The 25,730-nt window shown below is 41.1% G+C and overlaps 1 protein-coding gene across 1 annotated transcript in view; it reads left to right on the top strand.

Annotated features, from left to right (window-relative positions):
- Nucleotides 1-22,912, top strand: part of PAK5 (p21 (RAC1) activated kinase 5) — a 156,269-nt gene extending 133,357 nt beyond the window's left edge. Inside the window, exons 6-9 of the mRNA XM_055304136.1 lie at nucleotides 3,930-4,056; nucleotides 16,407-16,532; nucleotides 18,387-18,521; nucleotides 20,727-22,912. Of these exons, the coding sequence (XP_055160111.1) occupies nucleotides 3,930-4,056; nucleotides 16,407-16,532; nucleotides 18,387-18,521; nucleotides 20,727-20,882 (544 nt within the window). The 3' untranslated portion in view covers nucleotides 20,883-22,912. The remainder of the gene's footprint in view (nucleotides 1-3,929; nucleotides 4,057-16,406; nucleotides 16,533-18,386; nucleotides 18,522-20,726) is intronic.
- The last annotated feature ends 2,818 nt before the right edge of the window (nucleotides 22,913-25,730 follow it).

Genomic DNA, 25,730 nt, shown 5'->3' with positions numbered 1-25,730 from the left:
TAATTGAAATTCTTTAATTCGGTTTTTAAATAGTCTTACAAGTAACAATAGTTAATTATTATTACTTTTGTTACTTGCTTCCCTGATGTGTCAGCTGTGGTCATTTGCTTAAGTGTGTTTTTTTTTAATTTTTTAAAATATTTATTTATTCATGAAGACATACAGAGAGAGGCAGAGACAGACAGAGGGAGAAGCAGGCTCCTCGCAGGGAACCTGATGCGGAACTTGATCACGCCCTGAGCTGAAGGCAGATGCTCAACCACTGAGCCACCCAGGTGTCCCTCCTTAAGTGTTTATTGATGATCTTTTATGTACCAGGCTCTTTCCTGAGTGCTGGGGACACATAAGATAAAGACACAAAAACGATTAAAGTCTCAAATATATTCCCTCAAGGATGTCACAATTAGAAATACATACATTATAATGCCTGTGCAGAATTAGAAAGAGGTATATAAGTAGCAGAGAGGAGTACCTGAATATCTCTAACAGGGAAAGTAAAGAAAGATTTCCAATAAAAGGTGATAACCAAAATGAATTTTTAGAGATGCATAGGAGTTTACTAAGAAGGCAAGTAGGAGGAAAGAACATTGAAGGCAGGCAAAGTGTGTGCTAAGACAGTGTTCTTTACATTTTAATATGCATACAGATTACCTGTGGATCTTAGTAAAATGCATATTCTGACTCAACAGGAAAGAGTATGATGCTCTATTCTAACAAGCTCCCAGATGACACCAGTGCTCCTGGTTCATGGTCCACCGTGGAGAAGCAAGTTTCTAAGGAACAGACATATTTTTAAAATGTTACATTTTGAAAACTTTAAATTTGCTCTTGGTAGTAAATACATTTCCAAAGGATTGGGAGATGATTGTCAAGAAGCAGACGCACTGGATGTTAGCTGATATCACTGAAATGGCACCTAAATCACAAGTAAATTCAAGTGAACAATAAGGGGAAAGCAAGATAGCAAGAAGGCATGGGAAAGCACTGAGGGATAGAATATGCTGCTGTTTCTCCACTGAAATCAGGCGATGTTTCGATCATGACCCCCTATAGCTCTCAGTCTATAATAAACTATCTAAAAACAAAAGAACAAGAGGGAAGACACTGTATGTTTATCACCAACATTTCAGATGGCAGATCCCTGTTGGTATAGCCATAGGACACCCCCCTCAAATACATAAGATCATCCTAACTTATAGAAACAAATATACAGAAGAAACCTAAGCATAAGACAAATGTGACTTACATCTAAAACAATTATTACAAATATATCCAAGGGAGAGGATTCTTTTTCCTATCCCAGGGAGCTTCAGATAGCTACACGTGTCTCTCTAGAGCTCTTTCCTTGTCAAGTTTGTTTTCAGTTTTTATTGTTTGTCAGTAGATCCACTTAAGAGCTAGCCTCTCTGGGATCCATTGTGTTCTCTAAATCTCTTCATCCAGTTTTGTCAATAATTTCCTATGGAAGGCAGAGAGCTCCAGAGAGTGGGGAGAAATTGTATGCCAATGGGTAGCCCGGGTGGCTCAGCAGTTTAGCGCCACCTTCAGTCCAGGTCGTGATCCTGGACACTGGGAATCGAGTCCCACGTTGGGCTCCCTGCAGGGAGCCTGCTTCTCCCTCTGCCTGTGTCTCTGCCTCTCCCTCTGTGTCTCTCATGAATAAATAAATAAAATCTTTTTTTTTAAAGAAAGAAATTGTATGCCAAGGAACACTGAATATTTAGGACTTGAAATCCTTTGAATCTTAAATTTAGAATTTAATCATTCAGTTTCATATAGTAGATATTCAATAAATGCTTTATTGAGTGATTGATTAATAAAACAACCCCTTGCTACTCCAAGTGTGGTCTGGAGAATAGTAGAATCAACATCATCTAGAAGCTTGTTAGAAACAGAATTAGGCTCTACCCAGACCAACCACACACAAGGCAGCCAGGTGCTTAGACATTTCCTATGCATACCAAAAGTTTGACCCCAACCTAGCATCTTGTTTAATTTACCCTACTGATTTCCAGGGAAAGAGAGTTCTAGAAGGCAAAAGAAAGGGCTAAGCACTTCAAACATTAACTCATGTAACCTTTACACACCTCTACATAACAGAGCCAGGACTTGAATTTGGAGTTGACTCCAGAACTGAGTAATCTTTATCCCAATTCAGGCTTCCTTTCTGCAGAAGTAGGAAAGGGCAGTCTTTCTATAGTGGTTCCCATATGTTTGAAAGCCATTAAATTCAGAATAAGCAGTATTTGTCCCATCTGACAGTTAAAGGTGATTTTTCAGTCAATGATGGGGGCTCAGATTCCAGTAACATTTGTTGATATTGACCTGTAAATAATCTTTATGTCTGCTTCAAAGAACTTGAATCTTGTAGAATCCAAGAAAAAAACAATTTTATTTAAAAAAAAAAGATGATTCTTGCTCCTGAATTATTTTTTAAGGTATATTTGAGCTTATCCCTGCTGACAATACTCTAAACCTCTGAGGGCTCTGCTGTGGGCAGATGTGAGAGTTGTCATCTATTGTTTTCACAATCCAGCACAATGACCAGCCCACCCACACAAAACTGAGAACACAGAAGTTGTAGTTTTCCACTCTCAGATAAGAACATTTCTTCTTGCCTGACTCAGTAGGAGTTCGATGCATTGCTAGAAGAAGCCTCTTTGAAGAGAAGGAATACCCATCCAACTTATAATTTCAACATTCTCCTAATTGGCCACCTCCTTGGATGCTACTTTGAATCCTAATTTTACTCAGTCACAGTTTACTGGAATCAACAAGACTGATACAAATTCAGGGCTGCCCATTTCCTTGTCCAGCTGAGCTTGGAGTTCCCTGGGATTATTTTCCAACACAGTCCTTGGAATTTGGGCTGTGGTCAGTTACACCCTCTGTCTCTCCCAACAGTCTCCTCTGTTTGCATAACAGTTTGTTTTAGGAGCTCTTTCACATTTGCTAGCCGGCTTGGACCTCTCTCATTGTCTCTGTGAGAGGGAGGAATTTTTTTATACCCAGATGAGTTAGGCTTCTGTGGGTTCTTTTGAGGGTACTGATGTCCAAATAATTCTTCCCACCTAGGTTCTTCAATGGCTTAAAAGCCATTCATATGACACACTGTACTGGTGATGTGATACAGGGAGACAGCAGGAGTCTGAATTCAAAAAGAGGTGGAGTTGGAATCATGGTCTGATTACTTTCTTAGCTGTGCAGCCATGGGCAGGCGATGTGACCTCAGTCTCCTCTGAAGCCAGATCCCTTCTTCGGAAGGGTACAGCCATGAAATGAGGGAGCACATATCCACTGCTGTGCTTGCCTTTCTCATTCCGATGGTCCATTTGTTCAAGAATCATTCATTCACACTTAGCTATTAGTAACTAACTAAGTCCAGTTTTCCTCTTGATGGAAGGATGTAGGGCAACAGGAATCTCCAGTCCTAGAGGCAGGGCTAATCCTAGGGGAATCTTAAAGATCTAAAGACAAAGTTGTCCAAATCCAACCTTAAAGAGGATGTTCCCATTTCCAAGATGAGGATGAGGAAGTTAAAAGGGTTTGCTCAAGGTCACCTATCAGGCATCCTTGGAGCCTTGGCTCTATTCAGTGCACTCTCTCTAGGACCCTGGAAGTTTATCAATACCTAAGGAATTACCCATGAGAGTCTAAGGAAGTGCATTTGCATTAATGACCCAAAAGCTAGCAAATAGGGGTCTCTTTCCTTTGGCTTGTGTTTGGCCCCTGTCATCCTCAGTGCCAACCCTTAGGTTCCAGGAGTCAGATCCTAAGACTTCTTTGACCTTGCCTGTAGATTTTTCAGACATGGGCTGAAGAACATGGACCTGTTCACTGGAACCCAAGGGAGCAACCTTACCTCTCTTGATCATTTCAAAGATATCCTTAAACCTGTCTTTGCTCCTGACGTGTTATTTCCTTTCCAGAATGAATGAAGAACAGATAGCTACCGTCTGTCTGTCAGTTCTGAGAGCTCTCTCCTACCTTCACAATCAAGGAGTGATTCACAGGGACATAAAGAGTGACTCCATCCTCCTGACAAGTGATGGCCGGGTAAGATTCCATGTTTGACCTCTCCATGGCTTCCCTTGTCACTTTGTCTGTCATGGGCATTGTCCTCCTAAGAACACTTTCTCATAATTGTAAGTTTCCTTGGTCACAAGTCACCCACTACCCTTCCCAGAAGGCTTACCAAGAAGGAAATTACCATCCTCCGTGTCATCCTGTTATGATTATCTGTGATCTGAATTTGATGAATGACTTTCCACTTTAACAAAGAGTGTAAGAAGTAATAGAAACTTCAATGTTCTCATTTTTGTTGGAGAAGAGATGAGTTTTCCAGGGCTTTGTCCACACTGTCCATGGAGTTGTGCATGTCTGCAATATTTCTCAGCATTTCTGCAGGAAAGAGAAAACAAACTCCAGTGGACCACTCAAGGAGAGTTTAATAAAGGTGTGGGAAGATGTAGACATGTCATAAGGAAGAGTACCTGAGGATTAGTGTGGCACTCTAGAATGGAGTGCAACTCTTACTACCCCATGCCTGAGAAGGTAAGGCAGGAAACCGGCTACTGGAATCTGAAAATAGAGATTATTGTCTAAAGAGGGATGCCTGGCAGGAACTCTGATCTTCAGTGGAAGACAGACCACAGTGAAGCTGCAGTATGGGACCTGGAAGGATAAATACCTAAGCCTTACTCCATCCCTTCCTTCCAGTCTCCCTTTGGTGCTCCCCATTGGCTGAGCCCAATAAGAAGCCATCAGTGCAGTCAACACAGGTTGGCATCCCAGGGCTCAGAGAAGGGAGGAGAATAGATCAGGAAAGGCAAACAAAAGATATTTATCACACTAGCTCATCCCAGGCCCATCACTGCATTTCCCATCACTGCAGCCTGCCCAAGTGATTCTGCTGAAACTCATCAACCACACCAAATTACAAAAGAATATGGAATACAATAGCCAAGGAAATAACAAGTTGATATTTCAAGGCAGTCTTAGATGGAAGAGTTTTGAAGATCTTTTACCATCTAGGCCCTTTAAATCTCCCTGAAACTCCTACCAGAGGTAATGGCGCTGGCATGCAGGAAGCCAGCTGTCCCATTGATAACCTGTCTTTTACAACCCAGCAACCTCAGCCATGTGGAAAATATTCATGTCACAGCAGAATTGCCTAGGAACAATCAGAAGACAGCTAAAATAAACTGCCCAAGCACTTTGGCCTTTCTTCTTTTGTTTTAAAGAGATTGTCAATTCTATTGTGGAAAACAGAAAAGTATAAAGGATAAAATAAAGATCACCCCTCATGTATCTCCCATTCTCTCCATATTTCCCTATATACACACTTGCAAACTTGGAATTATTTTTAATGGGTATTTTTAAGTCCTGCTTTTTGCATTACTCTGGCTGAATTTCTTTTTTCTTTCTTTCTTTTTTTTTTTTAAAGAGAGTATGGGAGGATGCATCAGTCAGCTTTTGCTACATAACAAACCACTCTATACTGGCTTAAAATAACAACCATGTACTAGCTCACAGTGTTGTGAGTGAGCGTTTGGGCTGACCTCTGCTGGAACAGCTTGTCTCTGCTGCATGTGGCATCAGCTGAGCTCACTCTTGCATTTGTGGTCATCATACCGTTTATGGCCTCACTGTTTTGCCCGGTGCTTTGCCATGTGCCCCACATCTCCTAGCAGACTATCCCAGGCCTGTTCCCATGGTGCCTGTAGCAAGGTTCCCCAGAGCAGCAAGAGAGGCAAACTCCACTGCCCAGTTTTTAACCTTCCTGATACCTTGTTTTTTAATATCCCTTTGGCCAAAGTAAGTCACACAGTCAAGCCTAGATGCAAGGGATGGGGAAATAGATTCTACCTCTTGATGAGAGAAGATGCAGAGTCACACTGCAAAGGATATGGGTGTGGGGAGGGGAAGGATATGTGGCCATGTTGCACATTCTTCCAGAAAGTAGGGGAGCTATGGAAAAAGGATTGGGATCATCCACTGACCTGACTCAAGAGAATACTTAGGCAAGATTCCGTGACTTCAGAACATAATTTGCAAAGCACTGAACTGGTCCACAAATTGGCCCTGAGGACTGGTGCTTGCAGAAAAAAAAAAAAAAAAAGATAAAGCAGGGCAGTTTCAAGGCAGATTTTTCTCCCTTGTTTCTGGAGATTGATGAGAAAGGCTTCCTTGCTGTAAGTACATGTCAGATGTCAAAATCAGGCCCAAGATTAAGATAACTCATTGTTTAATCAGCTTAAAGGCCTCCCCTCCCCACAATGTACAAAAAGTTATTTAATCATTCAGTGTCATTCTCAAGGGCAGAACCTATGCTTCAAACATTTCCTGAATTTCCATATACCTGACAAAGAGTTCACAGGGGCTCTTCCTTCCATAAATATTCACTAAATGTCTACTGTTATGCCAGGAACAGTTCTAGGTCCTGAGGATGAACACAGCAACACCCCTGCTTTCATTAAGCTTATTTGGGGCATGGAGGTGGGATAAATACATGAATAAAATCAGCTCCAGACAGGCTGTGATAAGCTCTAAGTTTTCTATAATAGATTTAAGCAGAGTAAGGATATGGTGGAAAGTGATGGACGGTGAGATCAGAGAAGGCCCCTTTGAGGTGATGTGACAGCAGAGACTGAGGGAGTGAGTCCTATGGCTGTCAGGGATCAGAGCGTTCCAGACAAGAACACTCAGTGTTGCAGGCAGCACCAAGATGATGTGGCTCCTGGCCATGTTGCCCAGAGTAGGCTTATTCACATTTCAGAACAGCACAGTGGGCTTCTTCAGTTTCTATAGAGAAAGGAAACTTTTTTTTTTTCAAGAATGAGAGCAGAGACATGGTGTGGCTACTTCAAAAAATTTTTGTACTAATCTATTTTGTACTAATCTAGTAGAGCATGAAGTTTTATAGTGGAGTAGACCTCCTCATTTATTTGTTGTCATTGTAACAAATCGCTCCCACACTTAAGGTCTAAGTCAAAAGTCACTGTAGGGTTCTTCATGGCTCTGAAGGTTGGCTGGGCTCACCTAGCCAGGGCTGCTCTGACTTGTAGGCTAGATGATGCATCTAGAAGTCTTCCTCACTTAACATACTGGAGGAGTGAATGCTGGCTAGTGGCTGGGCATTCCGCTGAGAGGTCAACCAGAACACCTATGATGTGACCTCTCCATGTGGCCTTCCTCTCAGAATGGAGGCTGGATTCCAAGAGCAAATATCCCAAGGTAGAAGCGCATGGCATTTTTATGATCTAACCTCGAAGTCTCATGATGCCAGTTCCACTGTACGTATAGCCCTTCCAGTTCAGGAGGAGGGAATGTAAAACCTTCAGTGGGAGAGGAAGATTGACTTATGATCAGAGGAGCTCATTAGCTGAGGAATATTTTCTTGGCTTTTTCTGGAAAAATATTGTTTGTTACACAAGCTGTACTGATTTTTCTTCTTGTTGGGAGATGTGCAGCATCATTAACCCTTAGAGAAATACAAATTGAAACTAGGAGATATCACTTCACATCTGTCAGCATGGCCAAAATGAAAAGTAGCAATAACACCACTTACTCATACACTGCTGGTGGGAATGTGAAATAGTGCAGCCACTCTGAAGAAGAGTTCCTTAAAACTAAAAATTGCATGTTATTGGTCAACAATTTCATTCTTAGGCATATATTCCAGAAAAATGGAAACTTACTTGCACGCATACATTTGTAGCCATTTCATTTATAATAGCCCAGAACTAGAAACTACCTGAGAGTCCTTCAAAAGGTGAGTGGTTAAACTAAGTGGGAGGTGTTTGTACCATGCAATACCACTCAGAAAAAAAATTGTGTGGAGTGGAAAAGAGTCAATCTTGAAAAGATACATGCCACACAATTCAATGAGGGAATGCAGGGTGAATGTAAACGGGTAGCATGAGGAGTCTTATGGTGATGGGACAGTTGGGAACCTTTTTTAAAAGACATCTATTTATTTATTTTAGAGAGAGAATGTGTGCACATGAGCAGGGGAGGGGCAGAGGAAGAGAAAGAATTTCAAGCAGACTCTCCACTGAACTTGAAGCTGACACAAGGCTTGATCTCACAACCCTGAGATATGACCTGAGCTGAAATCAAGAGTTGAACGCTTAACCAACAGAGCCACGCAGGTGCCCCAAGGAACAGTTGGCTACCTTGATTGTGGTGGTGGTTACTCAAGGCTACAGTGTGATAACAATTGCAAAGTGTATACACACACTTATACACAACACACATAAATGGGTTCATGTAGAAATGATTAAATCTGAACAAGATCTATGGACTATACCAACATCAGTTTCTTGGTGTTGATATAAGATACACTCTAGTTGTATAAGATACCATTAGGAAAGACTGAATGCACATTTCTTTGCAACTTCCTATGAATCTATAATTATTTAAAAATTAAAACTAAAAGAGACAGTGAATTGCTCAGGGTTTTTTAAAAGGATAAATCCTGAGGCAACTGGGTGGCTCAGTCTGGTAAGCATCTGCCTTCCAGTTCAGCTCATGATCCCGGAGTCCTAGGATTGAGCCCCACATTGGGCTCCCTGCTCAGTGGGGAGTCTCTCCCCTGCCCCTCACCTCTGCTCTTGCTCTCTCACTCTCACTATCAAATAAATAAATAAAATACTTAAAAGAAAAGATAAATCCTTGTGGTGACTGGGTAGCTCAGTCTGTTAAGCATCTGACTCTTGATCTCGACTCAGGTCTCAATCTCAGGGTTGTGAGTTCAAGCCCCAGCATGGAACCTACTTTAAAAAGGGGGGGGGGATAAATCCTTTGTGGCCACTTCAAAGACTAGAAGGGAGATTGTTTGCTTTCAGAGTAAATTGTTCATTGTTTGTCTATAGCAGAAATAATCTCTAATGAGTCACTAATCCATGTTAAGCAGAGGGGGGATGTGGTATTTAGAGTTTGAAAGGGCAAAGTAAATAGCATGTCATAGAGTGGTTGCAAGAATCACATAAAGTCATTCTTGTGTGAAACCAGGAGAAGTAACCGAGGTATAAATTAGATGCTCAGAGAAGGTGATCCCCGACCCTTGCAATTAAGGGTTGCATAAATTCATCTATGATCTTTCCTCGGCCTGAGGTTTGCATTTGAGAGATGATACTTAGGAGCCACTAGACAGTGAGTAACTTAACTTTTATCAAATTCATTGGCTAGAATGGAAATCAAAACCATGATCTATTAAGCCCAGTGCCTGTATTGAAAAAGGAAATACACAGTGATTGTTGTGGTCCTTTTTTTTTTTAACTAAAAATTGCCATAATTTAAGAATCAGGAAATGTCACATAAAATTTCAGATTCCTATCTTCCTTTAAAAAATCAAAGTATCTGGGGTGCTTGGGTGGCTCAGTCAGTTGAGTGTCTGCCTTCAGCTCAGGTCATGATCCCAGGGTCTTGGGATAGGGCCCCACATCAGGCTCCCCACTCAGTGTGGAGTCTGCTTGCCCCTCTGACCCTCCCCCTACTCGTGTTCTCTCTTGCAAGCTCTCTCTCTCAATAAATGAATAAAATCTTTAAAAGAAATGAATGTACCTGACAACACTGTGCCTGAATTCACATATGCTGGTAATGGAGGTAGTGTGGGGAGGATGCTGTTGAGGCTGCACCCATACATTCACCGGACTTCCTCCTTTGGTGCTCATAGCTCCACCTCCCAGTGCTGCCACTGGCATCTCTTTTCCTGGGGACTTTGTCCAGCCATGCATTCCGTTCTTCCAGAACAGAGTAGGCTAGAAATTCCAGGGAATTAACATTCATGCTCCCTAGGGGCAGCCCAGGATCAAGTGAGGAAAGTTGCTGTATAAGTACCCCAGCTTTCTTGCCCTTGGGTAGACTAGCTCTGAGGCACATGTTCTACCCAATATTCCAGACTTCCTCATCAGGAGTAAGCTCTGGTTCCTACATTGCTGACTAATCCTTGACTAGCTGCCTTCCCTGCTCTACTCTATATTCTCATTTCACTACCAGTTGCCTTTATGTCCTCAATAAATGATTTGCACTGAGTCTTTGTCTTGCCATGTCCTCCGAGGGAGAGGGGCCCAGGCACAGTGTAATGTGTTTGTGCCCTCTCTTTCACAGGATTGCAAATGAGGGTAAAGGATAGATATGGGGCCATAGATGGTGACCAGGGCCTTGTGACTGTTCCACACTCCCCTTTACTGGACCCTGACAGCTAGAGGTCAGTGTCTCTTTACCAAGGACATGTACCTCTAGTTTTCCATTGTCTCCACATGGTCTGTTAAATTCATTGATAGTTTTTCTGGCACTCTTAGGCATTTGAATGTTTTTGTCTCTCAAATAACTAGAATTTTCCAATTAGAGGAAGACCTGAAGATTACCTCCAGAAGCTCTTCGTAAATGAAGAGAGACATGAGTATGTTACATAGCTTGCTTAAATTCATTCCTTTCCCACGGTGTCTGAGATGACCCCAGACTCTATGCCTTTTCCTTTCCCTGCTACTCCACACAGGTGGCTTTTCCTCTGCAGGCAGTACAGCCTACAAGTCAGGAGACCAGGTCTGAGTCCTCCTCTCTACTGTCCTCCTACTGTTGTACAGTCTTAGGCAAGTTCCCACCCTGTCCCACTCTGTCAAGTGGCAGAGGAGCTGGCTGGGGCCTCCATACCAGTCCAGCTTCACAACTCTGACGTCCTCCCTCCTCTCTTCAGTTTAGCAGCTGAAGAAGTGGGCTTTACGCTGGAGACATCTTTATCAGTCTGGCCTCTTCTCTTACCTCTTTCCATTCCTGGGTCATTGCTCTTCTTAAAACAGAAGTTCTCGGATCCCTGGGTGGCGCAGCGGTTTGGCGCCTGCCTTTGGCCCAGGGCGCGATCCTGGAGACCCGGGATCGAATCCCACATCGGGCTCCCGGTGCATGGAGCCTGCTTCTCCATCTGCCTATGTCTCTGCCTCTCTCTCTTTCTCTCTCTGTGACTATCATAAATAAATAAAAATTTAAAAAAAAAAAAAAAAAAAAAAAAAACAGAAGTTCTCAAACTGGAGTGAACATGGAAACCAATGGAGACCTTAGCCAAAAAAAACAAATTCCAGGATCGCCCCCCAGAGATTCTGATTCCAGCCAGACTGGGTAATACCCCAAAGCCTGCATCTCTCCCAGATTCCCAGGGGATGCCGATGCTACACACTTTGAATATCTTTACCTCATTACCTGGGAGCCAGGCACAAAAACAGCCATCTTTTTGCCTTGGCAAAAACCTGAAGCAGATGCATGAATTCTTTAGAGTGTATGCAATTTACAAAATGAGGGTTTTACCTTCTCTCTTAAACCTGTAGCTATCTTGTGAATACATCCCCCCCACCCCCGCCTCTCCTCCACCACCCACGTTTTTGTGCGGCCCCTGATTCCTAGCCAGGATCCACTGTGATGAATAGGATCACAGCTTTAAAGAGCCGCTTTGAGCTCTAAGCTCTATTTTCTGGCCCCTGGGGAACAAGCTGCATTGCTTGCTGTTAAGAGATTGGCAGTGTGTTAGTTGCAGTTCTCTTAACCTAACTGCATTAGTGAGACAAAGTATTTCCTAATCCACCATGTGGTACAGTTCTCTCTGAAATAAGGCTCAGCGTAGAGTCTGTGTGATTTGAAGATCTGCCTATAGTGCTTTATTATACTCAGTACTTGAGTTCTCATTATCTACTTGCAGATTTGTTTGGACGAGTGTTGTGTGCAATTATGTTCTTTTAGAGAATTGTCTTTTATGTCCTTGAATGAGTAAAAAATTCAGGTAAAACCACTTCCACGTCTACAAAAGAAGAACAGATGTAGCTTCCCGTGTTGAGTTTCAGTTTTTCATTTTACATATTGTCAGGAAATAATTATTAGTCTGGCAGGTTTGGGGTCTTTTTTTATGTCTGGAAAAAGAAAGCCACACTAGAAGTGTTGAAATTAAAAACTGCCAATGCCAAAATGCTGATACATTCACCTGCTTAATTTAGGTTTTTAAAATTTACAGGCAAAAAAAAAAATGTTTTGGCAAAATTGTTCCTCCTTCACTGTGTAGTAGGGTTACGAATTTACTCACACTAGAGCTCTGGAGATAACCACTAACATATAGACACACAATTATAGTTTTCCCATTTTTAAAAACTGATCTAGACTTCTTCACAAAGTTCACCTGACTAAAAAAACAAAACGAAACAAAAAACAGCTCTTAATTCAATCTATTAAATTTAGTCTACTTAAATAAACATTGTCTATTAAAGTTCAACCACATTATTTTTTTTAATTTTATTTATTTATTCAGGAGAGACACAGAGAGAGGCAGAGACATAGGTAGAGGAAGAAGCAGGCTCCCTGTGAGGAACCTGGTGCAGAACTTGATCCCAGGACCCCAGGATCATGACCTGAGCCAAAGATAGACACTCAACTCCTGAGCGACCCAGGAGCCCCACAACCACATTAATGTAAGCTTTAACTGATACCTTTAGAACCTCAATCTTTCAGATTTGGCTCCCATCCACTCCCTCTTCTCATTTCCCAGCCCTCTCTTTCTCAAGGAGTCTAGAATAAAGGACAAATATGACTTCTGGGAACTAAAGGTGAAGGATATAAGACCCATCTTCTTGTTTCTCTCTGCTCCCTGCCTTGGCATAACTGGCCTCTTCTGCTACAAGGACTGGTGACCACTGATGATTAACAGGTCCCACAGCTGCTGGGCTTTTTGGGAAAGTGCCTCTGCAGCATTTCACAACTTCAGCCTCCTGTTTCAAGTCTTGAAAGCCATCCTGAGACTCCTCATGCCAACCATAGGCTTGTGCCAGGCACTTTTCCATTCCTTCATTGAGATCTGGAGGAGTTTCTGGACCCCTGCACAACAGACAAAGACCATGGAAGCCAATAACATTGCCTCAAGTTTCCTGCCACCCACTCTGTTGTGCCATCTCTTCAGGAGGCCACATTTGGTATAACCAAGGCTGATATTCAGCCAGCATTCAGTAGTATATCCATACCCATTATTGAAATATTACAATCTTTTCATTCTTGTTGGTTAATAGCCACTGTTACAAGTCATTGGAGTATCCCCCATTATAACAGCTCTTTACTGGGATGCCCTTGCCTCATTAAAGATGGTAAAGCCCCCAGGGATCACTCCAGCACACAGCTCAACTTCGTGTCTAGACTCCAAATGGTCTAGATGATTCTGGTTATTAAATACTTTGAATATTACCTCTGAACACAGATGCATGTGGCTGTTCATCTCCCTTGTTTGGGGATATTTACTACTTAGGTATTTCTGAAGGCCACCACCATCTGCTTGGAGTGGCGGAAGTGATGTATAGTAGGGTTGGGACCTGCCATAACCAAATGGCTGCTCTTTGTCTTCTCCTGCAAATAATCTCAGGCTAAAAGGAATGGACTATAGGATTTTCGCTTCCCTGAATTGTAGACTCCTTTTACAATAGGACAACAAGGATTATGGACCAGCTACTAAGACCCCAAGGCTCTCTTCTTTATACCACATGAGAAATCTATGATCTAACATATCTGGGTTTGATTCTTGACATGCCAAAGCAGTTGAGAAAATCATCTCTCCATTAAACCAACTTTCTCTAGCATTCCATCTGGAGCAATCTAATTTCTTCCCACCCCAAGCCACACCACCACTAACCTTGGCCTGATTAGAGAGGAGATCATGAACAAGGAAATAGAAAAAGACACAAATAATTTCCAATACATTACCCCTATTTCATCTGTCTTCCAACTTTGATTCTAAAGCAGCTATCCTCAGTTAAGTTAATAATGGTTTCAGAAAGAGTACCAATATGTCCTCTACCACATGATCCACTATGATATATGTATGTGTCATTATAAAATAAAATACATCTAGTAACATGTGTTTTTGGGGTATCTACTGTTTTCCCAGCTCTTAAGGAATACAATGAGGCTTCACAATGAGGACTGTCATTTCTGTGAGGACTGTCACAAAATCAGCATCTGAAATAGTTCAAGATTGAATGAGTGCTAAATTCTCTCACATTTGGGGAGGGGAGAGATCAATATGGGCTCCTGAGAAAAATTCTGGAAGAAGTGAGAAGTAACCAGGGCCTTGAAGTATGAATTTCATATTCTTGAATTAAGAATTGAATATACTTTCCCACTAAGACTAGGAAGTAGACAAAGATGTTCCCCTTCACCTCTCCCTTTCAATATCTTACTAGAAGTACTAACATATGCAGTAATTCAAGGAAAGGAACAATAAAAGTTATACATATTGGGAAGGAAGAAATACAACTGTCTCTCTTCACAGATGACATGATCATCAATGTAGAAAACTCAAGAATTAACAAGAAAAACTAAGACAACTTAGAAGTATAACAAGGTTAAAGGATATATGGTTTTAGACAGAAGTCCATCATTTTGCTATATCGTAGCAGCGAATGAATGGAATTTGAAATTAAAAACACACCTCCACTTACACTAATACCTTAAAATATTTAGGTATAAGTCTAACAAAACATACTGGATTTATACGAGGGAAACTACGAAACAGTGATGGCTAAAATGAAAGGACTAAATGAAGAGATACTCAATGTTTGTGGATAGGAAGACTCAATATTGCCAAAATGTAATTTCTTCCCAACTCAATCTATAGATTCAGTACAATCCCAGTCAAAATCCAAGCAAATTATTTTGTGGACAAACTGATTAGAAAGTATATAGGGAGAGGCAAAAGACCAACACATATTAAAGAAGAGCAAAGTCGTGCAAGACTACCACTGCTTGACTTTAGTACTTACGGGAAAACTATAGTCATTGAAACAATGTGGTATTGGCAAAAGAAAATACAAATGGGCCAGTGGCACCAAGTAGCCCAGAAATAGACCCACATAAATTGAGTCAACTGATCTTTGGCAAGGGAACAAAGGCAATACAATGGATCTAAGATAGTCTTTTTTAACAAATGCTGCTGGAACAACTGGATATACATCTGCAAAAAATTCATCTAGACACAGACTTTATGCCTTTCATAAAAATCAACTCCATGTGGAGTACCCAGAGTACCCCAGCAAGAACATATAAAGAGGTGAGGGTAGAGACCCCAAACCCTGAGAAGCCCAGTATTGAAGGTGCAGGCAGCAGAGAAAGAGCCAGAGAAAAAGACTGAAAAAGTTCAGGGAGTTCTGAAGAGAATTAAGGGAGAATTTGTGCTGTAGAGACTATATCTTTAATCTATGGAAATTTTTATTCTTAAATGCCCATTCTGAACCATTATTTTCTTTGAGTGTATTGTTTCATCACCAGCAACCCCAAGTGGCAGTCCTCTTCAGTGAGGCCATCTGAAGTTCAGACGAAGTTGTCATGAACCAGAATCATGGCCCCCAAAAATAAACTGAATCCTGGTCATCTGGGGTAAATAAGCCCACAGTAAACCTAATGGTGCAGTAGGTTCTTAATAGTAATCTTAAAAGCTCTGTGCAAGAGTTTTCAGGTTTTTTTTTTTCCTTTTTGATGACATCCAAGATAAATAACATATATATACACTGGGTCAGTAGGATGGCCACCTTAAACCCCTAGTAACCAAGTGCTAATACCAAGTTTCTACACTCATATTTTTACCTACACTGATGTACACATTAGCAAATTCAGTTTGTCATGAGCAAAGGAGGAAAACAAAAAGAAGAGCCAAAACTTAAAAGTGATATCTCAGCATTCTATATAATGGGGTCTTGCATTAATTCAAATACAGAAATGGGGCAGATCATTTTAATCATCTCATGGTACTTAGAAATCCAAATGTGTTCAATGCAAAACAACCTAAACAGCAACAGTATATATAAAACTCTCATTAAGAATAGCAATTTACTGGGGTACCTGGGTGGCTCAGTCAGTTAAGCATCCGATTCTTTTTCTTTTCTTTTTTTTTTTTTCGCATTTGATTCTTTTTTCCTTTTTTTTTTTTTCTTTTTTAAACATCTGATTCTTTTTTTTTTTTTTTAAACATCTGATTCTTAATCACAGTTCAGATCTTGTTCTCAGGGTCATGAGTTCAAGCCCTGTGCTGGGCTCCAAACTGAGCATGGAGCCTACTTTAAAAAAACAGCAATTTATTTACACCAAACCATCATCTGTATATTAAATTAAAGTTGTGAGTTTGAATTTTAACAAATTTGTTGTTTGGAGTGTAATTTGTAACTTTTTTTTGGTTTCACATTTGCAAGTGAACCCTGGTGGAGCCATGGGAGGTTTCTTCATTAAAATGGATCATGCCTTTCCAATAAAAAAGGTCTGACAACCACCAATATTTCCAAGGCCTGTCCATGAGACTGTTTTGTTTTGAATTTGAAAGTCTATTCCTCCATCTGGAAGCTGATATTTTTAGATTGTTAACTTTGTTGTATTTCTTTCCTTTTCAGATAAAGTTATCTGACTTTGGTTTCTGTGCTCAAGTTTCTAAAGAGGTGCCAAAAAGGAAATCACTGGTTGGCACTCCCTACTGGATGGCGCCCGAGGTGATTTCGAGGCTACCTTATGGGACAGAGGTAAGGGGGTGACAGTCATTGTTTGGGAGTGGCTGGAGAGGCTCAAGGGTGCATTGGTTCTGAGAAAGTTAATGAACACAGATCAAGATGATGACTTTGACTCCATATTTGACTCCCATTACTAGACTTGTCACAGAGTAGGTTGTGGCAGGGGACTGCCACAATATTGATCCAGAGGCATTTACTGAGGCCCTAAACATACATTGGGGGTGGGAGGGAATCAGGCAAACTCTGATCCCACCACCCTCAGTGGCAGCATACTCAAAGCAAGGCAATGCAACTTGAAAAGTGGCTAGAGATGCACAGATGAGCGGGTATCATGATTCAAAGGATAGAGGGTCAGAGAAAGCTCTGCAAAATAGAGGTAGTATTTGGCTGAGTAGTAATGTTTTCCCATGGAAAAAGTAAGATACGAATATTGTATTTTAAAATAAGGCCCAAGTTCTGTTTCCCTTGGAAAAGAACCAATTGTTCATAATCTATTAAGAGATAAGCTTTGGGTATGTGAAAATGAGGCCAGAAGGAGTGGAAGAAAGGCCTTCTAGAGAGGGAGTGTGTGGTGTGAGCGAGCGCTGCGGCAGCAGGCAAGTCCACACGCACGACCGCAAGGAGCTCGTTCCGGCCGGGCACACAGCGTTTCCAAACATTATGGTGCAGAAGGTGATTCTAAGCGAGGGGAAGCGTGAAGAAGTGGCATGGGCCAGTGGACTAAGGGTATTGGCATAAGTGAAGGCAGACTCTGCTCTCTTTCCCTTGTTTACTTGCCCTTGAAGAAGTACTCGACTTGGTTTTCTCCCAGTGGTCCCAAGAGCATAAATTCTCTGTGAAGATCACAGCAAGGGTTAGAGCAGGCATGCAGCTGGTAAGAGGTGTGAGGAGGCTGTGAAGGGGAAGCGCCCTGAGGGGGGGGGTTACAGACCAGCTCTGCCTTCTCATTGTCCTGACTGCCTGTTCTTTACTCAAAAAGAATTGCTTGTTGTCTCCTCCTTTTCTTTTCTCTGTTCCTTGAAAATGGTTCTATAAAGCAGGGTTTTGCACATGCTGCTTCAAAATGATAAAATGCAAAGGAAAGAGCCGCAGCACAACGTAGGGAAGGAAGAATTGCTTTTAAAAATCAAATTGGGGACCCCTGGGTGGCTCAGTCAGTTAAGCACTTGCCTTGGCTAGGTCCAGATCCCGGGTCTTGGGTCCTGGGGCAGAGCCCTGCATGGGGCTTGCTGCTTAGTGGGGAGTCTACTTCTCCCTCTCCCTCTGCCCCTTGCTCATGCTATCTCACTCTTTCTCTCTACCTCAAATAAATAAAGGAAAATCTCTAAAAAAATAAAATTATAAATAAAGGGATCAGCATATATGGTGTTATGCAATGTAGCAGTGTGTTATGAGTTTGTCAAATGCCTTTTTCATGGTTTAAATACAACTGTCTTCTCTATGTTCCAAACATAAAACTGGGTGTTTTTCTCATCTGCCCTTAGGTAGGTAACCACCAAATTTGGCAATTAAAAAAAAAAAAAAGAAGAAGAAGTTCTAAACTCCAGAATGCTAAGATTGTCCTGTGTACCTAAATGAAATCTCACTGAAGTTGTCTTTAAAAGGCAAATGAATATGCTGTATATTAATTAAATTGAATTTAAATAAAATAAAACATAAAATAACAATTTTTTAAAAAGCAAATGAAGACCATTAGCAAAAACTTGGTAACTCGGCAGTTCACTCTAAACCTATTGGCATTATAAACCTTCTAAGTTTACAAATATCATATTAATTTATAAGTGGGTGTGAATCTGTTGGGTCCCCTGGACACACATTTCAGAATGTTCTCTTTGCCTGAGATAACCACTGGATTGTGCCTGACAGGTGGACATCTGGTCCCTTGGGATCATGGTGATAGAAATGATCGATGGCGAACCCCCCTACTTCAATGAGCCTCCCCTCCAGGCAATGCGGAGGATTCGGGATAGTTTACCTCCAAGAGTGAAGGACCTACACAAGGTGAGAAGCAGTATCTATTGCTGAAGTTCAAAATCATTCTTAGATTTTTTTCAGTCTCTCTGTATCTTCAGAGAATAGTATCATATCCAGGAGTAGATCCTGGTTTATGGGCATGGACTTTGGAATTAGAATCACTTGGATTCAAATCTCTGCTCTTCCTATTCACTCAATGGGCAAAGGACTCAGCCTCTCCATCTCTGAAGTTTGTCTGTAAAATGGGATGCAACTGGGTCCTCTGTTGAAGGGTTGGCTAGAAGAGTCAATCAGGCAAGATTTACCTTACTCCAAGAGAATTACCTCGACGAGCACCTATGACATACTGGGGACTATTCTAATTACTGGGGATATTGCAGCAAAAGACATCAGATTTCCTGACTCTCATAGAGCTTGTGTTCCAGTTGGGTTGGGGAGGCAGATGGTAAACTACAAACAAATGGATAAACAAAATCATTTCAGAGAGTGGAATATGCTATGAAGCAAATCACACATTGTAATGCAATGGAGTATGCAAGAGAGTGGATTGGAAGTTTGTTTAGGTTGAAGGGTGAAAGAAGCCCTTCTGGGGACAGAGTATCTGAACTGGAATAGGAATGCAAGGAAGGAGTAAGGTACGCAAAGATCTGGGAGACAAATGTCTGAGGCAGAGGAAACAATAGATGCAAAGGCCTTCTGCCAAGATGAAATCTTCTGTGGCTAGCAAAGTGAACCAGGGGAAAAGGCAAGATATGTCAGAGGGGTAGGCAGGGGCTAGATTGTACAGGGCAATGAAGCGCATGATTAAGGGACCAAGTAAGATCTTTCCTGTTTTCCAAGGATTGCCACGTAGAGTCAAGCTCAGGAAATAATGATGCTGAGTCAAAGAACCACCATCCTGGGAACTGCTGGTGGGAGTGAAGGGGGAGGGCTTACTGGGACGGAGTAGCCATTTCCACAGGATCGTATAAACACTGACACCACACATACCTCCCCTCCTCTCACGTTATAGCATTGAGAGGAAGTGAAGCTGCCTTTTAGGGGAGAATTACCCTCTCCCTTCACCCCTAAATCTTAGAGAAGAACCCCAGTAGAATCACTCCTATAGTAGTGTGACCTTGCAAGGAGACAGGGACTGCTTGAACTGAACAGATTAAAACTTTAACATCATTGGACTAAGTTTAGATAATTAAAAGTGAGTAAAAAAGCATGGTATCAAAATAGTCTCACACCCAATAGAGATGGTGTGTTGCTCTTCCAAGTCACATACCAGAGCAACCTTAATCCTAATGGTCAGAAACTAGACACCAAGATTGTTTTCCAAATAGATAAATTATATGTGGTACAGTTTAACAGTGAGTGCACACAACAATGAAAAGATTAAAGCTTTTACTACACATATCAGAGATGAAGCCCACAGACATGATGTTGAGTGAAAGAAGCCAGACAGAGAAGAATTGACAGTATATGAGTCCATTTATGGACAAAAGATACAAAATTCATTTATGCTACTAGAAGTCAGGTGAGTGGTGACCCTTTGCAGGGAGATGTGTATTAACAGGAAGGGGGCCGGAGGTAACCCCCTGCAATGGCAGAAATGTTCTGTATTGTGATGGGTCTGGAGAGTAAATAGGTGTAAATATGTATACTATGTAAGACATACACTTAATATTTATGAATTTGAATGTATGTAAGATATACTTCAAAAAGTAAATTACAAGAAATTACGGGAAAACATGGTATCTGTGTCAGATATCCTTACAGAACTCTGTTTGTTTTCAAGAAGGGGGAGTCCACAAAGCCTAGATGGTTGCTATTGTTATAAAAATAAAAATATTCCATGCTTGTACCATACTTCATCAGACGTGTGTGACTGGTGCCTATAAATAGTAAGCACTTCAAAATGCAATTCTTCCCATTATTTAATTTAGCAAATCAATTGTCATTCTTCATTGCCCTATCATTAGCTACTATTATTTCAAACCTGAAGAAGGTAAAAAAAAGTGCTCACTTCAATAGCACGTACACTGAAGAAAGTAAAGAAAATAGCATATGTTAATAAAGTCAGCACCTGCTTTTGCTTCCATAACTTCTTTCTTCTCAAGCTGACTTTCCAGAATTTTATGTTGTTTGATAGAATGACTTAACTGAGAAGTGGCCAGAAAACCACTTTAGGGAAACTGGGTTGGGTTTCTGTGTTAGTCCTCAGGCTGGGATCTTGTGTTCTCACAGGTTTCTTCAGTGCTCCGGGGATTCCTAGACCTGATGCTGGTGAGGGAACCCTCACAAAGAGCCACAGCCCAGGAACTCCTTGGACATCCATTCTTGAAACTGGCAGGTCCACCATCTTGCATCGTTCCCCTCATGAGACAATACAGACACCACTGAGCAGAGGATTCAAATAGGTGGAAGAGCTAGATGAGGACATGAGAATAATTCAGGAGAATATGAAGAACATGAAAAAAGGCCTGTGTACTCTAACCAGCTGGTTGGTGGGACAATGTGATGACAGGCAGGGTTCAACAGACCAGGGCATCTTCTTGTGTCTTAAACAGGCATCTCTCCACTGACAGCTGGCGTGGTCATTTGGAACATGGCTTTAATAAGTCATTATTATATTTTTCAGCCCTTCGTCCAGCAAATCAGAGAAGGACTCAGTACAAACTCCGTTACGACATATCCTAGCCACATGCAGGGTAACGCATAGGATTTTCTATATTGAAAGAATACTTTTCTGGCAAAAAAAAAAAAAAAAAAGAAAGGAAAACAAAAAGCACTTTTTTCTTAATGGTAGCAGTGTAATGTATTTTGCAATGAATTTGTAATTTTTCTGTACTATAGTTTTGATAATTTATAGTACTTTGATGTCACGTAGCCATAGTATCAGTTGAAGTAATACTTGTTTACTAGCAAGAGTTTGAACAAAGCCTTTCCTACTTTTTTATCCCTTTCAGAGAACCAACAATTCTTTAGGAACTTTGAATACTGAATGACTCTCAATCACCGTCAGCTTTAGTAGAATCTTTCTTATCTTAACAAGTGTCTTATGTGATGGAGGAAGAATTAAGAGTGATGGTGATAGAGGTGCAGATTTCATTTATCCAACCAAAAATAATAAAATTTGAGCCACAGGAGGCCACCAAACTACTCCTTGGGATAAAGCTAAATATTCAGAAAAATCAAATTTTCCTTCAAGGCTATTCATGACAGGCCAGTGAGGTTTGCACAGTGAGGTGTTCCCCACAGTGCCCTTTCTCAAATGGGTATGACGTCTCCATGTGGCCAAATTTCCCATCAAGGGAACCGTTTCAGCACTAGGATCATTGGACTCAGTTCCCCAAACTGAATGTGTAAGTAAGACTGTGAGAATTCCAGTCTCACCAAGGGAAAGGAGAGAGAACAGGGCAAGATGTTTGGTTTTGTTTGTCATTGTTTTTAAAACTGTTTGCTAGCACACCAAACTCTTGTCTGTATTTACCTTCGTACCACAGTATTAATTGCTATTGTTCATGTATTGTGCTGGAAGTCAGGACTGACTCTAGAGGATGAATTAGGAAGGGGTGTTTTACCAGGTGTGCTCTGACTTCAGTTGTGACCATGTTATAATGTGTTTCCGACATAGGGGAGTTGTGCTGCTGACTAGGTCTTCTTGAATGTTGATAAAAATGAATGACTACTACAATACATTTTGTGTTGCTTGTTGGATGAATTTGCATGTTAACTGTAGGCCAATATAGATTTGCCTTTAAAAACTCTGGAAGAGCTACATAGTCATCATTAGTTTCAATTAATTATGCATCAGAAAAAAGCCATTTGTTACCAAACTGGAAAACCGGAGGCTTTTCTTAATGATGTTACATACTGTAACAAATAGGAATTTAAATCTGTGAAAATGCTCTCTGGTTGCTCTAAGCATAATTAAGAATTTTTGTAATTAATAGGTTGCTAATTATTTATTATAGCTAAAAAGGAAAAAAAAAGGCATAAAATGACCTTCTACAGATTAGATTTTCAGTTTTTCCCCCAAACTGGAAATGTCTCACCATGAATGGGATCTATAATTTTGTTTCATAAAACACAACAACAAATCAATGTTTTATGTAAAATATTAAAATATTAATATAAATATGTATGAATAAAAATTTAAATGCAGAAAATGACCGTCCTAAAAGTTCATGGAACAGATTATTAATTTAACCAGGACTATGTAGAAGTAGAAAGCAAAAGAAAATCTTTTTTTAATGAAAACAAATATTAAAAACCATTGCAGAAAATTGTGGATTTTGGATTCCAAACATTTTCAACAGTGTAATGGAAAATTTTTCTGTAATTTTCTTATCACTGGGTATTTTATAAATATTCATTGAGTTTACCAAAAGTTACTGTAGCTTAAAAGGTTTTGTGAGCACTAACTATTGGCAGAAACTGCACTTGCAAATAAAAATAAATGTTTGCCTTTTTCCCATCGTGTTATTAGAAAATCCAATGATTTCCTGAATTTATTTTATTTAAGTAACCAAGAATGGTTTCCTTATGACTTTGGGGAATGCAAATTGAGTTAGAATAAAGTTAGATGTAACATCATAATGACATGAACTAAAGATAAATATTCCCATCCCCAGAGGTCACAAACAGTGTAAGACTGCAGCAAAGATACCACAACTGATTTTTTAAAATTACTAAATTCTGGAAAGCCACATGCAAGGAAAGCTAGATTGATAACTGAAGACTCCCACTTCACTTCCCTGTTTCAAAGATGCTGAACTGGTCGGAAGACTTTTGCCGACAAAAGACATTAAAATGAGATTATTCTGGATTAGAGCAGGTGTAGTGAAGGCTCTCTGGTAAGACTGGAAGACAGTATTGGGTGTCTCCTCTTTTGGGGGACCAGGGAGTCATTAACATTTATCCCATGATGTTGAGAGTGATGCTTGTATATCAAGAGTTCATTTCTTGGGGTGGGTAGGTGGCTCAGTAAGTTAAGCATCTGATTCTTGATTTCAGCTTAGATCATGATCTCAGAGTCATGGGATCAAGCCCCATGTTGGGCTCCGTACTCAACTCAGAGTCTGCTTGACATGTTCCCCTTCCTTCCCCTGCTTTCTCTCTCTCTCTCTCTCTCTCTCTCTCTATCTCTCAGATAGATAAATAAAATCTTTTTTTTAAAGAGTTCGTTTCTTAACCTAGAAATTTCAGAGGGTGGAAACCCTCAGGAAATAGCCTGAGAAAGCAGGCCAAGAAAGGATGGGCCATGTGCCAGGGAAGAGAAAGATGGAAGCATCCCCCCACCCCACCCCAGGCAGGAAGTCACTGCAGGACATGGAAGAAGACACCAGGTCCCTTTGTCTGTGATGGGCCACGGAGAGGGAAAAGGGAACAGGTCAAACCACTTAACCAAGTAATGAGATGCCTAACTATGAAAGTGCACTGGAGGCATGCACCACAGGGGAACTAAAGGGAGATAAGGCAACTTTTCTGCTGGGGGAAAGGGTCAGGATGGAGCTGAACCTTACTCTAAAATCTACATGTACCATCTATAACTAAGACCACTCTCCATAGCAGAGGTTGTAGCCTTAAGACTGACACAAATGACATCCAGGCATCTCCCCTTCATCCCACAGCATCTTTAAGGCAGCGGACTGCAGCCAGCTCTTTCCTGGACCCTCCCTTCCAGGTTGCTCCCCATATATTTGGGCCATATGTTAGTGTGAGACCCCCATGGTTTGGGGGAAGAAGAAAAAAAAGGATAAGAATGCATACCATGTCTCCTGCCACTACCTATCTACTGCTGTCTCTTTTACTAATACAAGCTTAGCCCAGGCAAAAGAGAAGGGAGTAATTTTGAATTAGAATGAGATTGATTTTTTTTAATGGATTAGACAGATGGAATCAGACTGAGTTATGGTTGTGTCCCCATTACCCACTGGGAAGAACCCACTCAGTAGCAATTACTGAAAAAATAAAATCATTCCACGAAGTTAACAACTCAATGAATTCAGATTCTTTGGTCAAACCAGTCAAATGAATAGCACTGTGTCATCAAAGAAACGGTAATGAGATTCCAGGCATAGAAAAAATCAATTCAGTCTGAAGCAGGTACAAAATGTACAAGCAGGAGCAGTTCTGTGTAAGTGACACGATGTAGTACAAATCCAAATTGTTCATGAAAGTCGGCCAACTTGAGCCTTCACATGTGTGCATTTTCAGTTGTATTTCCAGGTCAAATAAATATATTACCTTAGTGTGGATTCTGTCAAAAGGAGAAACTAAGAGACTTAGATACAAGTATTTTGTTTGGGGATCCCTGGGTGGCGCAGCGGTTTAGCGCCTGTCTTTGGCCCAGGGCACGATCCTGGAGACCCCGGGGTCGAATCCCACGTCAGGCTCCCGGTGCATGGAGCCTGCTTCTCCCTCTGCCTATGTCTCTGCCTCTCTCTCTCTCTCATTCTGTGTGACTATCATAAATAAAAAAAAACAATTATAAAAAAAAAAACAAGTATTTTGTTTGGGAGGTGATCCCAGAAAGCTCACTCCACATGGCTGAGGGAGAAGTGAGAATGAAGAAGGGAGAAAAAAATTTTTCAAAAGTCCTTTTTAATGAATGGCTTATAATGGGGGGGAGGGGGAGCTGGTAACTGGGGCTTGGCCCCACTGAAGACTTTCTGGGAAAAACACTGTAGGATTGTCCTCTTAGGGGTGAAGATACTTGGTTTTTTATCCACCATCTCCTATGCCTCCTTGGTTCTGAGTTGCTCCAAGGACATCAGCTCTTAAACGTCTATCTTGCCTTGTATACGGACAAAGTTTGTTCCCTTTGGCAAAGAGAGGGTGAGGATGGGAAGCCTATATAGAAACTGTCAGCAAATGGCCGCCTCCAAGAAGGGCTGAGGGAGTTTGGGCGAGACCCTGACAATATCTCCTACATAAATAGATCTGATGGAGGACAAAATGAGAAGCATTGAGTTGCCAATTTCTGGATCAAAATACACTGTTTTAAAAGCAAAGGGACTCCTTATCTTGAAAGGTTTCCCCACTTAGCAAATGCTTTGGTAAGTGTGTCTCATCATTGTCATTGAAAAAATTTAAAGCTAAAAAAGACTCCAAGATCTTATATGATCCATCTTAACTGAACTAACAAGTCTCCCCAAGTTAGGCAATGTCTGTACATTAATCATACTACCTGACTAGACCACACACACACACACACACACACACACACACGCACGCACGCACACA

Source organism: Nyctereutes procyonoides, unplaced genomic scaffold (assembly GCF_905146905.1).
Source record: "Nyctereutes procyonoides isolate TBG_1078 unplaced genomic scaffold, NYPRO_anot_genome, whole genome shotgun sequence".
In the NCBI taxonomy this organism is placed as follows: Eukaryota; Metazoa; Chordata; class Mammalia; order Carnivora; family Canidae; genus Nyctereutes; species Nyctereutes procyonoides.
The sequence above is the reverse complement of the archived record's forward strand: the minus strand, read 5'-3'. Positions and strand labels throughout refer to the sequence as shown.